Genomic DNA, 17372 nt, shown 5'->3' with positions numbered 1-17372 from the left:
CATTAGACGCCTTGTGGCCTACTGTATATTGTATTTTTCTTTTCCATAGAATTCTGCATAGTCAATAACCTGCTTTTACATAACTCGCACTGCCATATCCAGCCTCAGTTTTAACCGATTCGTGAGTCATGCTCTCACTTCCGCTATTGCACTTCATGCAGTAGGGCTTTTGCTGGTACCTATTGAAAGCAGATTTAAAGTGTTAGTTTAAACAGTTTCAGAATATGAAGAAATATGAAGAATTGCTGAAACCAGTGGATAATCAAAAACAATCAAGTTAATAATAACTCAATTTGAAAGGGTCTCTGTAGTGATCACTGAAAATGCAGCACCTAGCCCACAAGGTCTTTCTGTGTGGATTGTCATTCAGTTGAACTTCAGGCTGATACATTCGTCAGGCTGTGATTGCACTCTCCTCGGTCAAGTGTCAACTTCCTCTTTCAGGATGGGAGCTGCAGGCCCCACTTCCTCTTTTTTGTTTTTCTGCAGTCATCCCCACTCAACAAGGTGTCTGAAATCTTGAACACTCAGAGAACCGCAAAAATCAAATTAAACAGCTTAACTTCCAAAAGTCTCTTCTGTTTTACAACACAGCAATTCTTCAATACATTAAAAAGCTTAGTGCTTCATTGCGGAAAAAAGCAAGCTTTCTTCATTGCAAAGATGCAGGAAAAAGCAGGAAAACTCCTCTAATTATCATACAGAGTATAATGTAAACAAAATAATTCGTTGTCTTCTTTCTTTTTACAAAAAAACAAAATAAAATGGCTCTAAGATGTCTGTTATGTGCTTGTTCAAATCACAATTTATATTTAAAGTTGGTCACCCAATCTCATTCTCATACTATGCACAATGCACAAGAAATTATCTTAGTTAAACATAAACCATTGACTCTTAGAATCTCTGCAATGGATCAGTTTTTCACACTGTCTCCCACAAGGGATAACGGGATACAAATTCTAGACACCTTCAGATAGAAAGTATATTATTTAGACACGTGCAGTTAACATCTTATTATTTATTCATTACTTACTATTTATTCATCACTTTACACTGTAAAAAATTTGTAACACTCCCCAATCAAAAATTTCAATTGACCGATAACATCTAAATTTTTCAATTGGCCCAAGTGAAATTCTGTAAATTCTAAAATTAAATGTACAGATTTTCACTTGGGCCAATTGAAAAATTTAGATGTTATCAGTCAATTGAAATTTTTGATTGGGGAGTGTTACAAATTTTTTACAGTGTAAGAGCACCTATTGCTCGGTTTTATATACTGTATCTCATCTACATAAATAAATCAAAGTCTAACTCATAAAAGTTTCTTCATGACTCAAAATTTCCTAATTATCACAGAGTGCTTATTCTTATTATTATGATTAATCATTTTAACAATTTCTGCAATGTTTAATTGATTTCAAAATGTAAAAATTCATAAATCTCATGATAACAATATTGATTGTTTACTATTTATCTTGTTTCCACATTTCTTTCTTTATCTTTGTTTATATTCAATCAGAATTAAAGTCTTATTCAAACAAAAAGCAAGTTTCATTACTGCAGCATCTCGGGGTATTTTTCCTCACATATCTGGTTTCCAGCATGACAAGTTGCTATTTGCAGAACAAAGTTTCATTCACAGCTTTCTGGGCGCACTCTCAACCACAACAAATAAAATACTCAACATATACTAATTTGGTTGAATTTAACCATCATCATTGCCCTTATTAGCAAAGGTAAAACATTTTTTAAATCACTTAAAGCAACACTAAGGAAGATTTTATACCTTAAAATAATGTTTCCAAAATCGTTTCAGTGGTTCATCAAGTCGTAACAGGGTGAAAGGCACTTATGTCTCCGCTTTGTGGTCCTTTATCTGCTATATAACCACTCTATGTAAGATTGCCTGAACGGGTCGCGACTCTGTAGTTCTAATGAGACAATTCCGCTTCCAACCTGTAGGGCGACCGCAGAGGAAAAGTTCCATAGTGTTACTTTAAATCTTTTAGATGTGATTACCAGTTTTCTTCAAAAATGTACTTAACAGAATTAGCCAATTTTTAATTAAACCTTTTAATTAATTTAGAAGTATTTTAAAGGAAAAATGTCAAGTCTGTTCATCCTACCCCAGGGACGTGCACAGGAATTTTGAGGGGCAGTTGCTCTGACCTGAAAAAAGGGCAAAGTAAGCAAACTGTACTTTTTATGTAATTTATGTAATAAATAGAACCTTATTGTAAAGTGTTACTGATTAGTTATACACCGATTCAGACGTCTCCTGAGTTCACTGTTGGAAAGATCAGTTGTTTTAACTATTCATTAAAATTAATCGGTTCAAAGGAGTCATTAGTTCGCGAATTGGACGTGTCATGTGCGTTGGGTGATTATCCCAGCAGTAAGGACATGGACATCCAAGATTTGTGTCAACAACACAGAAAACATTTCATCACTGGATAGTTTTTTTTCGTTTAATTAAAGTGTTGTTTCATGTCAGCTGAATGTCCGGAACGCTTTTCAGCGAAGATAAGGCAACTTATTTAGCACAATTCACACCCAGCCCAGCGGTAATTCAGAAAAAAAAAAAAAAAATCTCCGAATGCTCCACATGAAACTTTTGGTCTTCCGACCTTTTACCACCGTGTCGATTTATTTTGATTAATATGTGCGAGGGAGAGAGAGCAAGACAGCGCTTAGTTTGGAGACGGTGAAGTCTTGTTTACATTTTCGCCTGGCTCCGAAGAGAGAGGGAGTGCGCGCGCGCGACCGCGTCTCTCTCTCTCTCTCTCTCTGCTCGTTCTTTCAGTTAAACATGCTCCCTGTCACAAGCGCAGCAGTTCATCTACATTACTCACCGATCAAATAAGACTTTGGCGGGACAAAAAAATCCCCTTGGCGTGCGCTAAAACAAGTTCAATGCAGGAAAATTCATGCGTGAATTTACATGACCATGCACTCGCACAAATGCGACCACATCAAATTTTAACTCGCACATTCTCAAAAAATGGTCGCAGTCTGGAACCCTGATGATGATCGTTTGTTTGTTATACATCACAAACTCACCTTTTCCGACAACGCTGAGTCGTCTCACCCGACAACCGCGACAATCTCCTTCTAGGGCCGCTCATGCAGGCTCAGCTCAGGTACGTGCCAGTCGCGTGCAGCGCTGCAGCCACGTAAACAGAGTTTGCGCTTCCCCTACTGACTTTCACTTTCGGTGCCCGAATGGAAGTGAATGAGGATTTTATTTTTTTTTTTTATCTAGGCCTTCGTGAAATTCTGCATCCACTGTATTTTTTTTATTTTTTTTTCTCGGAAGGGCATATGGGCAGTTGCCCGGGCAACCTGAGCAACCCCCCTGTGCATGTCCCTGACCTACCTAAATACTTTAAGTCCTTTTAGCCCGACTGGAATGGTCCCTCTGTCGAACAGGGTTCTGCAGTCTGGCAGAGTGAAGACAACGTGGTTCCTCGCTCCCATCGATCCGACAGAGGGAGATTCCGAGGACTGGATCTCTGTCTCGCCACATTGTGGTGGATATTTTTGCCTAAACCTAACTACCTGGGTCTCGTCTCCTGGCGATGTCCCCACTCGGGTAGCTGATATCTGAGTCTCGTCTCCTGGCGACGTCCCCACTTGGATATCTTACCTAATCTAACTTGTTTCCCTAAACTAACTTACTTCCTAAACTAGCTTCCTGCGCAGGAATACATTGACAAACAGATCTGCAAATGTCCTTTAAATGCTTTAATCACGGCCAGGAGATCTTCCCGAGCAGTTCTCAGGGAATCTCTCCCAAGAAGCAAGGCCGGAGGATCTCAGAAAAATTCCATTGAGAATCCCACCGTAAAACACAGATAACACAGTTTTCTATAGTATAGAGGTATGGCATACATTTCATGCTGCATTACATAATTTCCCCACTATTTGATTGGTTCTTCAAATGCAAACCCCTCTGTTACTAGGTAAAGCAAACTCTGATCTTGTGATTACTTATCACAAGGTTTTAATGATGACTTCATTTGTTCATCACAAGATTCTAACAGACTGTCTAGTTTTCATTTCCCCTTTTCTGTTATTAATACACATACAGTCAGTCAGTCAGTCACAAGTTTCCCCAAAGAGTTTGTAAACATTAAAAGCATATGAATGTTGTTCCTGCAAGAAAAACAAACGTTAGTTGATTAATTAAAGTTGATTAATTAAAATTCATTCACAATAGCATACAGTACCGGCCAACATTTTTTATTTTTTTTTTATTTTTTTTTTAACAAAAAAAAGTTTTTAACCCTATACAAATATGGAATACATGCTAAGACAGAGAGAATGTTTTTGAAAGAAGTTTCTTCTGCTCATCAAGCCTGCATTTATTTGATCAAAAATACAGAAAAAATAAATAATATTGTGATATATTATTACAATTTAAAATAATTGGTTTTCAATTTATTATACTTTAAATTATCATTTATTTCTGTGATGCAAAGCTGAATTTTCGGGATCATTACTCCAGTCAATCACATGATCCTTTAGAAATCATTCTAATATGATGATTCATTATCAAAGTTGGAAACAGTTCTGCTGCTTAATATTTTTTCATAAACTGTGATACTTTTTTTAGGATACTTTGATGAATAAAACGTAAAAAAAAAAAAAAAAAAAAAAAAAAAAAAGGAGGCAAATGTTTTAAAAATATAAATCCTTTGTAACAACAATATGGTCAATAATTTTGGCTAATGCCACTCTAAAAGAAAGCCTTGCCACCCCTGCTGCCACCCCAGTTGGCAGCAACAAATTAAAAGTTATGGCCAATTTACCAGTGATTAAATTCAGTATATATACGTCTGTCATATGTTGCCACCCCTCAAAAGTTCCTCCTTGGAAATTATTATCTCCTTAGTCTTTTTTTAAACACACTTCCACCAAGAAAATCAATGGGTTATTTAATAATAAAGCATGTCAAAGTAAAAAACAAAAAAACAAAAAAAAAACACACATTAAATTCTGAATTTAGCTTATGGGTGTCATATGGTGCAATTTCTTGTTTTCCCTTTTCTTTAGTGTGTTATATGTTTGTGCATGAATAAGATCTGCATAGTTACAAAGCTCAATGTGTCAAACCCAAAGAGATATTCTTTGTAAAAGTTAAGGCTCAGCCCTGCCTTCCTAAAACACTAAGTTCAAACACACGTTCACAAATCTACGTCAGTGTCATGTATCCTTGCTCGAAGAATGAGACGGCCCAACGGTCAGTTGAAATTTAAAAGGCTGATTTTCGCGCTTCAGGACAGTGACGACGAGTAGCCTACATGTGTCGTCCAGTGGTTTTCATGACGCCACAGGCACAACCTTAAGCAATGGCCCTGAACGGTGGTTCAAAACGTTGTTAGAAGGTTGGTACGTTGTGCCATCAGCGTTCTGTGTTTGCTGGGACAATCCTGTAAAAACAGGGGATATCGGTCGGGACTCGGGAGCTTCTCTTAACTTTGCGCACTTCAGTGAGAAATGCCTTGTGGGCGAGGTCATAAACGAGGGGCGTTTTATTTGCCCACGTCACATTGATTTAGGGTTTTAGGAGTGGGGTCAGGCGACTGGGATCATTTTCGTTGCGTGATTTATAAACACCAACCAGTTTGAAAACAATCACAAATTTAGAAACGCCCGCAGTCCTTCTGGAGTCAAAACAACATCACGACATTCGCGCGGCTGTTGAAAGCGAAAGTAAACTTTTATTTCCGATATTCTGTTGAAGGAGAGTATTTTTTATCTGACGGAGGACATCTTATAGCTCGACTGTCTTGTGTACTTCTCAGTAAGTGTAACTTTTTTTTATTATTTATATTTGCCATATCTAGCAACATGTTCATCCTTAGATCTTCTGTTTGAGCGTCTGCATGTGGAATTGAGTTTGGTTTAGAAAAAAAGTATCAACATGTTCGCAGAGAGAGAGAGAGAGAGAGAGAGAGAGAGAGAGAGAGAGAGAGATGTTAGTGAGGGACAAAAGCAATGATCATCATGGTTCGTGGCATTTTCTTTGTATATTATTTATTATCACAAACCTTTGAAAAACAGCTGAGCGCTACATATATTGGAGTATGTAATATGTCAATATGAGAACATGAAGATTTGATAATATGGCGAAGACTAGGATTAAAGCCGATTACTGTCATTTAGCTAACGTTTCACAGTAAAACACATCGATATCGATGCTAAAACATTCATAAGATCGTTATGAATTGGCTTTATGTTTATAAAAGATACAAAGATGTGTTATACTGTTTAACACAAAAAAGCTTTATTTCTCTCGTCCTACATGAGTCATGCAGCATTACTGTAATAATAAACTCAAATATTAAAGAAAAATAATGTTAATGCCTGGATTACTTTTGTGCAAATATATTTCACAAAATAAACATTGGGTCTCCGTTTTGAATATAGACATTTGGGGCCCTATTTTAACGATCTGAAACGCAAGTGTCAAAGCGCAAAGCGCAAGTAACTTTGTGGGCGGGTCTCGGCGCTGTTACTATTTTCCCGGCGGGATATATTATTCTTGCGCCCGACGCAAATCTAAAAGGGGTTGGTCTGAAGTAGCTTCATTATTCATAGGTGTGGTTTGCTCGTAACGTGAAATAAACCAATCAGAGCGTCATCTCACATTCCCTTTAAGAGCAGACGCGCTTTTTCCTTGGCGTATTGTTATTATAACGGCGGATTTGCCAGGCGCGCACCAGGAGCGGTTCACAGCCGAGGAGAGCAAGGCTCTCGTCACAGCCGTAAAAGAGAGAGAAGTGACATTGGGGATGGAGAAACACACCCAAATTAGCTTCGGTTAAACAGGCATATAATAATGTGGGTAAATGTGTAAGCTAGATGTATGCTTTTATAATACATTGTCTATCTATCTATCTATCTATCTATCTATCTATCTATCTATCTATCTATCTATCGTTTGTTAGTTCATTAGTTTAGCGACGTGCTTCTGTGGAGGGAAAAGCGCGCTTTGCGCGGGTGCAAAATAGGAATGAAACATGCGTTGGTGTACAAAGTCAATTGCGCTGGGTGCAAGATAGGGCCCATGGTCTCTATTTGAATAAAATATATTATATATTAATTATATTATTATATAAAAATATATTTTGAATATAGACCAATGTGTTGTTTTTTTTTTTTTTTTACTCATTCAAACATTAGTGATTATTAATAACTATCCGTCCATTCTCCAGACTGCCTGTCTAACATGATATTGAAGCCAGTTCAGGACTAACACACACACACACACACACACACACACACACACACACACACGTTTACTTAGCTATCTAAATGTGGACATTCTGTAGATTTTTATACTGTACAAACTGTATTTTCTATGCCCCTAAACCTACCCATTGCACAAAACTTTCAGCAAAAAGCATTTAATTCATTTATTTATGTTTACCCGTTTACTGTAAAAATGAGGACGTCCCTAAAGGGAGGTTTTTGGAGATTTGTCAGGTTTTGCTCAATTCTGGGTACAATTTTCCCCCCAAAATAAGTAGGTACACACAAACACTCACTCAGACACACACTTGACCCGCCCGATACACAGATTATCCACAGATTAACCGCAATCTGTGCATATAAACATATAATTATTCTGCAAACGTCTTACAAAACCGCTGTATTTCCTCCACACTCAGCTTCTTTTATACAGTATATTACAATAAAGCATGAAACAGCATTAATGTGAATGTATTGTGTTGTGTACATCTTAACATATTTGCTTATTTGTAGTTTGGACCCTATTTTTTCTTGGTGAAAGTGTCTTGAACAAAAGAAAAAGGACCTGAAAATGAAGTATCAGGTGAGTACGTTTTTTTTATGAAGGTAAAAGAGTAGCAAAACCTGAGAGCATGTAGGCTAGATGTGAATTTGAAAACTTGAACAATAAATCTTCGTACTTGTACGCATGCAAAAATTTACACTCACAACTCCGTGAAAACCTGTAAAATAAAAATCTGAAGATGAATCTTGAGATTTGCACTCGCAGACAGTAGTCACAAACCTGTATTCTGAATTTGAAGGCTCAGACAAGTAGTCACAAATGTGTAAAATATCATTCACAGAAATACAATGACAGACACAAACTTGTAGTACATAGTTGCACTTTTTCTCTCATTCACATTCGCAGTACAGCCTCACTTAGGCATTTGCAACTTCTCAGATCTGTCACTGCAATTTTAAATCTACTCTAATGATATTAGATGCAAAACTAACTTGTGCACTAGCAACTCAGTGGCGGTAAGAGAGAAAGGCGGGGCAGGGAGAGGGGAGGGTGCAACGGAGTCATTTTATTGGTTGGTGCCTACCCAATGAACCTGGACTTCTTTTGTACATGATGATGCCAGAAACCCACGTCTGAGTTTTGCTACTCTTTTATAGTATTTTACCCCCTCTGGATCATTTGTAACAGACATAATGATTGTATAGGTGTTTTAGTTGACTGTATCCTGCATGGTTTTATGTATTTTAGAGGTTAGAGAACCAAGAGTTGATGAGAGATGAAGATGAAGATTGTCGGCTGCTGTTGATTGGTAAAACCAGAACCGGGAAAAGCGCCACAGGAAACGTCATCTTTAATGATCAAGTGTTTGAGTCACTAAAGAGCTCTTCATCAGTGACCAGAGTCTGTCAGACACACACTGGAGAAGTTAATAACAGAAGCGTGACAGTGATCGATACTCCAGACTTCAGATTCTCCACTCACACTGACTTTGATTCAGACTCGGAGCTGAAGAGAGCTCTACGTTCACCAGGAGCTCATGTCATCCTGCTGATTCTGCCTTTGAGCACTTTCACTGAACATGAGAAGGATTTCATTGATTGGTTTGAGCACAAGTTTGGTGTAGAAGCTCTGAGATTTACTCTAGTGCTCTTCACTCATGTGGATCAGAGAGACATGAGATCACTAGGAGAAATGATCAGGGCAAATCCTCAATTATCTGCTTTCATTAACCGATGTGATCAGAGATATCATGAGTTTAACATTAAAGATCCAGCAAACAGACGACAGGTGACTGAACTCATGGAGAAGATCCACAGACTGGTAACTGAGAACACAAACTCCCGTTACACACTAGAAATGATGCAGGAGACCGAGAGGAGAAGAGAAGAGGCAGAGAGGAGGGCAGAGAAGGAAAAGAGAGAAGAGGAGGAGAGGAGAGAGAGAGAACGTAAAACGACATTAGACAGAGTCAGACGAGAGACAGAGGAGCGAGTGATGAGAGAATATGAGGAGGAGAAACACGGGTGGGAAATACTGGAGTCAGAAGAGGAGGAGCTAGAACAAATGACATTAGAAGAAGTCGGAATAGAGACAGAGGAGAAAATCAGAGCAGAGTGTTATTCTAAACAGAGTTATTTATCAGAAACATCTTGGAACAATCTGTATTATGTGGCTGTTGGAACTGCTGTTGGAGCTGCTGGTGGAGCAGTTGCTGGAGGAGCTGTTGTTGGTGGAGCTGTTGGAGCTGTTTTTGGAGCTGTTTTTGGAGGTGTTAGTAGAGCTGGTGTTGGTGTCATCTGACAGAGCAAAATGTGTAACACGTTCTGATACTGAAAGCCCCTCCAGTCTGAATAAAATTGAAGAGGCCCAAAGCAAGAAACTGTCATGAGGCCCATCCCTATAGTGGCAGCACTGGGTGGGGCTGTTCGTGAATATGTGTTTGTTGGGACAATGATCTTTGATCAGCAACATTTCATGTACATAAACTCATTTATAAATAAGTTAAAGGTATTATAAAATATATTCACCATTTAAAATTATACTATAACAAGGAAAAATCCAGAAATGTAAATATTGTTTTATTTTCTAGTTTGTTCACAGATTTTGATTAATGTGGTTTGATGTATGAATTATGATCTGATTTGCATCTTTTGTGTTTATCTCTCATAACTGAGGGGTTGATGTCAAGAGTGCAGTAACTTCTAATACAATCAATAAATGGTTCTGAGTGTGAAATTTATTTTACACATACAGTAATTTGTTGTTATGTGGCATTTCTTGATTTTGTAATTAAAAGTATTATTTTGTTTAATAGTGAAGTTTCTGAGTGACATCTGTTTTTTCTGTGATTTCTAAACCTTAACTGTCAATGTTAGATTAACTTCTCAAAGATAATGAGTTAGCAATGTACAGTTTACATCAATATTATTCTTGTTTAAGAGACTTTACCAACACAATTTCTCACAATGGACTCAGACGTATATTAAAAACTCATTGTCCATATGTCTGTGGAATGAACATTATATGCATCGTCATCTATCTCTCTGTAATCATTCATAAGTTCATTCTGTTCAAATAAACATGCTGTCAGTAGTTGAAATGTATTGATAATTCATCATCACCTGATTGCTATTAGAATTACCAATAAAATAATTGGAAATTATTACCTCCTTTGTCTTTTTTAAACACACTTCCACCAAGAAAATCAATGGGTTATTTATTCATAAAGCATGTCACAGTGGAACAAAAAAAATTCACATTTGATTCTGAATCTTGCTTATGGGTGTAATATGATGCGATTTCTTGTTTCCCCTTTTCTTTAGTGTGTTATGTAGCTGTTTGTGCATGAATAAGATCTGCAGTTACAAAGCTCAAAGTGTCAAACTCTTTGTAAAAGTTAAGGCTGAGCCATGCCTTCCTAAAACACTAAGTTCAAACACACACAAATCTATGTCAGTGTCACGTGTCCTTGCTCGATGAAGGAGACGGCCCAACGGTCAGTTGACATTTAAAAGGCTAATTTTCAGTGGTTTTCAAGACACCACAGGCACAACCTTAAGCAATGGCCCTGAACGGTGGTTCAGTGTCAACACTGTGACAACGCTGTAACAACCTTCACCACACAGCGTAGTTATACCAACCTTATGGCCATGTTGTTAAAACGTTGTTAGAAGGTTGGGTAGCCTACGTTGTGCCAACGTTCTATGGCAAGCCGTTTTAACATTTAATCATTTAAACCGACTAATCTCTATTTTCATGCTACTAGTACTTAGTTTTATCTATTCCATTAAGTACTGATTCATTAGCTACTAGTGCTTATTCTTTAGGTACTAGTGCCTATTCTTTAGATACTAGAGCTTATTCTTTAGTTACTAGTACTTATTCAATAGATACTAGTACTTATTCATTAGATACTAGTACCTATTAAATAGATACTAGTACTTATTCATTAGATACTAGTACCTATTAAATAGATACTAGTACTTATTCATAGTACTTTTTCATTAGATACTAGTTCTTATTTATTAGATACTAGTACTTATTCATTAGATACTAGTTCTTATTTATTAGATACTAGTACTTACTCATTAGATACTAGTACCTATTAAATAGATACTAGTACTTCTTCATTAGATACTAGTACTTATTCCAATAGTGACTAGTAACTAGAGTATTATGGGATATGAGTCGTGAGTATTATGGGATAAAAGTCAGTGAATATTTTGGGATACGAGTCAGTGATTATTATGGGATATGAGTCAGTGAGTATTATGGGATAAAAGTCAGTGAGTATTATGGGATATGAGTCGGTGAGTATGGGATATGAGTCGGTGAGTATTATGGGATATGAGTCGTGAGTATTATGGGATAAAAGTCAGTGAGTATTTTGGGATATGATTCGGTGAGTATTATGGGATATGAGTCAGTGAGTATTATGGGATATGAGTCAGTGAGTATTATGGGATAAAAGTCAGTGAGTATTTTGGGATATGAGTCGGTGAGTATTATGGGATATAAGTCAGTGAGTGTTTTGTGATATGAGTCAGTATTATGGGATATGTTTCTTGCACTGAATGATTGTTTTGTATTTGTGAGGCCTATAATGGAGTCTCTGTGTCTTTTACTTTTGTTATGAAATTCTAAAACTGAAGACCAACAAGAGTGACTCTGGAAAACACGTTCAACAACACATAATATACTGCACAATGCCAAATATGATCAACAAGTCACAACAGATGCAAAATTGTGTTAAAATGGCATTAATCATTGCATCTCATATTAAATAAAACTCTCATTTCCTCATGAAGTTAGTCTGAGCTCCACACAACATCAAACACAGAAAAACACTTTTACTTCAGACTAGAATCACGTCACACTGAAACTAATGCTGTTGCTGTTTGAGCTTCAGTATTTTATAGAACCAACATTTAGAGAGACCAACAATGAACCTGTCATAGAAAGAACAGTTGAAATTAATTATAAATCAGTTAAAAAATATACATGGACGCTGGTTCATTCATAGGTTCATGAGTTCATTGTTGAAACATTGAAATTTTGAATCATTTACAAACAGTTATGGCGTGTAATGAACCCTCGTTTACTAAAATCACGTGACTTTAGAAGTTTGATACATGCTCCAAATCACTGGTTCAAAACAAATGATTCACAAAGGTTTCAAAGCTTCACAAAGAGTGTTTAGAAATTGCGCCCGTCACTACTGGAAGGATTATGTAGAGTTGGGGTACTCGAACTCGGACTCGAGTTTTTTAATGAACTCGGACTTGTCACGCACTCGGATGAATTTGTACTCGGACTTGACACGGACTCGGACATTTTAGACTCGGAAAATTTGCCGAGTATAGTCGAGGACACAATATTATTCAAAAACGAAACGAAACGAAACTGCTTAAGCTACATTGTGTTGTATCAGTGTTGAGCACTGTAGCCAATCACAGATATGTATATTAAGCGCATGAACACAGTGACCAATCAGAGGCGTTTTGAGTCACCATGCGGAGAAGTCGCTCAAAACGTATGTTCAGAATCAGCGCGAGTTTTATCCTTTCGGAAATCTCCTCATAAACAACAAAGCCTTGACGCGATATAAATAAGAGATTCGCTGTGCAGTGCGGACAACTTCAGTGTTTATGACGAGAGTTTCAGTGAGAGTGCAGAACGCGGTAAGTAAGTGATGGTGAGCGCTATTGACAATCTAAATAATATATTTTTTCATGCTTGTAGAGGACCAGTACGGTTACGTTCACACTGTAAATTAAAAAGAGTGATAGCTAGCTGCATTTAAATGTGGGAGAGAATCCACAGAGTTTTAGTCCTGTGAGTCATGAAATTGCGATGATTGACACAGTAACCATAGCAACATGAGAACGCGATAACCAAAGCAACATTTTGGCGTCTAATAATGTTATGATTTTTGTTACATTGATTTAGCCTACACTTTAGTCATAAGTTTACATACACCTTGCAGAATCTCCAAAATGTAAAATTCTTTTTTTTTTTTTTTTAATGAGGATGATCATAAAAACATTGTTTCTATTTATTACTGCCCTGAAAAATCTTTTTCACACAATGGATGTTTAATAGTCTAGTCCACAAGAAAAAATGCAAACACAAAATACAAGACAAATTACATAGGCTTGATTTTAATATTGTGTTTCATTACCTGAATGATCACAAGTTTTTTTTTTTTTTTTTTTTTTTTTTAAATGGTTGTTCATGAGGAAAAATCCTCCAGCTCCTGCACATTCTTTGCTTTTCCAGCATCTTCTGCATATTTGACTCCTTACTAGCAGTGACTATGATTGTGAGATCCATCTTGTCACACTGAAGACAACTGATGGACTCATACACAACTATTACAAACCCTGCAAACATTTAGTGATGCTCAAGAAGGAAGCAACCATTAGGAGCCAGGGGGTGTACATTTTTGAACTGGATCATTGGTGTAAATTGCTCTTATTTTATTTAAAAATTAATTACTTAATTTAGTCCTGCCATTTAGAGGCTAAATAAGATATTAGCATGTAAAACAAAATAAGATAATCAAAATAAATCAAAATGAAAAAATCGTCATCTTGCTCAAAAGTTTACTCCTGGCTCTTAATGCATCGTGTTATATTCTTGAGCATTACCATGCAGAATCTGAAAGATGGACGATAGGTAAACGTATGACTGTAACTATACATTGGAATCATTTTGTAAGGTTTAACATATTAATTTAAGAGCTCAGTGTTGAGACCTTTCACTGGAATTTGATTGACATTGATCTGACCAATCATAATACAGATACCTGCCATTTTTGTCCGACAAACAAACCAAACCAGATAGTAGATTAAAGTCATTTGACTTGAACTTGAAAAATGGTGTGTATTGAATTCTTTTTGCAATTCTGATGTTCATTCATGTTTAAAGGGATACTCCACTTTTTTCGGAAATATGCTCATTTTACAACTCCCCCAGAGTTAAACAGTTGAGTTTTACCGTTTTAGAATCCATTCAGCCGAACTCCGGGTCTGACGGTACCACTTTTAGCATAGCTTAGCATAGATCATTGATTCTGATGAGTCCAGTAGCATTTCTTTCAAAATGACCAAAGAGTTTAAATATTTTTCCTATTTAAAACTCGACTCTTCTGTAGTTAAACCGTGTACTAAGATCGACGGAAAATGAAAAGTTGCGATTTTCTAAGCCTATATGGCTAGGAACTACTCTCATTCTGGCGTAATAATCAAGGAACTGTGCGGCTGTACCATGAGTGCAGCAGGCGTAATGATATGACGCAGCGCCTGAAAATAGGTCTAATGGGTTAGACAAACTTAGTCCCGGTCACGTTGGAAGAAGTTACCGAGCTGGGGACTATTTTCAGGCGCTGCGTCATATCATTACGCCTGCTGCACTCATGGTACGGCCACACAGTTCCTTGATTATTACGCCGGAATGAGAGTAGTTCCTAGCCATATAGGCTTAGAAAATCGCAACTTTTCATTTTCCGTCGATCTTAGTACACGGTTTAACTACAGAAGAGTCAAGTTTTAAATAGGAAAAATATTGAAACTCTTTGGTCATTTTGAAAGAAATGCTACTGGACTCATCAGAATCAATGTCTGAATCAATATACCAATATATCAATTAACTCTGGGGGAGTTGTAAAATGAGCTTATTTCCGAAAAAAGTGGAGTATCCCTTTAATTCGTGCTATAACTAGATGATATTATCAGTTCATGTGCTGCTTGAGTTGAGGCCTATATTAAAGCACCACAAAACGGTGTGTATTGTTTTAATTTCATAAAAATTACAAAATTTGAAAGCGGAGACTTTATTCCATACCAGAAGTAGCCTTGTCTTCTCTGTTGGCGCATTGTCAGTGTCCTCTTTGCTCCGCAATATATATTTCACTGTGTGAGAACATGTGGAGTGAGAGCGGAATGGCTTGTCGGACGTAGCGACAGTAAGAGGGGCGGGTCTCTGTGAAAGGTCAATTTAAAACCATTTAAATCTTTGAGGACTCGGCCGGACTCGACTCGGACTCGGATGTTAAGGACTCGGACTCAAGTGCAACTCGGCCCTCTTTGGACTCGGACTTGGACTCGGACTCGATTGTTAAGGACTTGGACTCGACTCTGACTCGACAATGGTGGACTTGGACCCAACACTAGGATTATGTGATTGATTATGAGTGCTTAAAATGGCCGACTCCCTTATCAGTGCTTACATCTGCGTCTCGTCATCGTGGCGGTGGCCGTACAAAAAATGATCAGACAAAACAATGCTGTCTACCCGTGTGCTTCATCGCACATGATCAGACCCCATCTAGAGGCCACTTCACTGCTTAAAGATTCTCCAAATAACTAAACCAGACCCACTATAGACCTTATTCAGAGCAGCGCCATGACAGGTATGGAGGCAACAGACTTACCGTGTTTTCAATGGCAGCCGCTGTAAAAAGTTGTATATGTCTGGAGTTTTTTGTCTACTGAAACTTCTTGGAAATATATTGTTGCAGTATTTCATTAGCAGAACAATCCAAAAACACATTAAATAACAGTACAACCCACGAGATGTCAAGAGTATGTCTATCCCTCAGCCTCACTTTCATTCCCATTAAAAATCAAAGATGGCACTGATGTGAATAAGATCTATAGATCGGCACATATGAATCAAGAGAGCGCAAGTCTGTGGTGTGATACGAGAGAAAGTCGCACCTAAACCGAATGTGTGGTCTGAAATACAGCGTTGCTATGGATGACGACATTTATCAGAGAATATGTGAATTCAACGATTGACCAATCAGAATAAAATATTCCAGAAATAAACGCTAATATCAGCGCTGTGGTACCTGAACATGTGTGACAGAGTGTGTTGATGTCCAGATGTGTGGTCTGGTTGCTGATGGGATTGTTCAGCACACAGCTGTAGGTGTTTTTATCCTGATATTCCACCTCCAGAGGTAGAGAGAGACTGATGCTGAGATCAGACGCACTGATGCTGGACAATACACTGATTCCTTTGTACCAGGAGAGAGTCACATGACTCACATTCACCACTGATGAACACACCAATGAACAATTTGATGATGATGATGAACAGTCTCTGCTGATGACAGGAACAGGCAGACGAGCTGGAAAATAAACAGAAATATGATCAAATCTAATAAACCATCTTATATTCGGTTCAGTGTGTTAAGTGAGTTTTATATGGTCTGTTATCTCAAACTATAAAATGATTCAACAATTAAATATTTGAAGAATATTTGAAGGACAGGATACATTATCTCTACTCACCATAGACAGAAACTCTGAATGATTTTGATGACAATCTTCCTGAAAACATCAGTAGTTGATAAACTCCAGCATGTTTAGTTGTGGTGTTTGTGATGATCAGAGATCCAGTTTGATTGACACGGACATCAAGAACATCATCATATACAGTGATTCTGTCGGCCCGTTTATTGATTTCAGCTATTAAAGTGCCTTTAAACCTCCACTGAATCACATAAACATTCTTTATTTCAGTAAGACCAGAGTTTAGAGTGACTGAATCTCCCTCCTTCACTGACACTGACCTTTCTCCATCAACACCTAACATACCTGAAGTACAAACACAGCAAGATTCTTCTGTTTAAATGATAGACTTTTAAATAACTTTATGATGGATTACTAATATAAACAGTTAAACTACAAAACCGCTTAATAATTGTATCTTTGAGATGATTTAGAATAAAACTCATTTACTGATGAAGTTGGTCTGATCCACACAACATTAAACACTGAAGACACTTTTACTTCAGACGAGAATCACGTCACACTGAAACTAATACTGTTTGAGCTTCAGTGTTTTATAGAACCAACATTTAGAGAAACTAACAGTGAATCTGATGCAGAAACAACTGAAGTCATAACTAATTATTAAAACACATTTAAAACTTACCAACCAGATAACCAAGTAATTCAAAATACTTTTACAGCACCTTTCACAATAAATATTCCAGTGCAATGCTTCACTTGAAAAAGAGGTAAGAAATAGCTAAATTAATATTTGACCATTTATTATAATACAAATGTTAAACAACTGACCGGTAGTATAACAGTTT

At 37.3% G+C, this 17372-nt stretch overlaps 1 protein-coding gene across 1 annotated transcript; it reads left to right on the top strand.

The window, feature by feature from the left end:
* The first annotated feature begins 5267 nt into the window (after nt 1–5267).
* Nucleotides 5268–10427, top strand: LOC308702289 (GTPase IMAP family member 9-like). Its single transcript, XM_081385000.1, has 3 exons — nt 5268–5809; nt 7774–7843; nt 8513–10427. The coding sequence occupies exons 2-3, from the start codon at nt 7832–7834 to the stop codon at nt 9563–9565; spliced, it is 1065 nt and encodes a 354-aa protein (XP_081241126.1). The 5' UTR covers nt 5268–5809; nt 7774–7831; the 3' UTR covers nt 9566–10427.
* The last annotated feature ends 6945 nt before the right edge of the window (nt 10428–17372 follow it).

The sequence above is a fragment of the Scardinius erythrophthalmus genome (genome assembly GCF_964197995.2).
Source record: "Scardinius erythrophthalmus genome assembly, chromosome: 14".
NCBI lineage: Eukaryota > Metazoa > Chordata > Actinopteri > Cypriniformes > Leuciscidae > Scardinius > Scardinius erythrophthalmus.
Note: the sequence above shows the minus strand (reverse complement) of the source record. Positions and strands in the feature narration are given on the sequence as shown.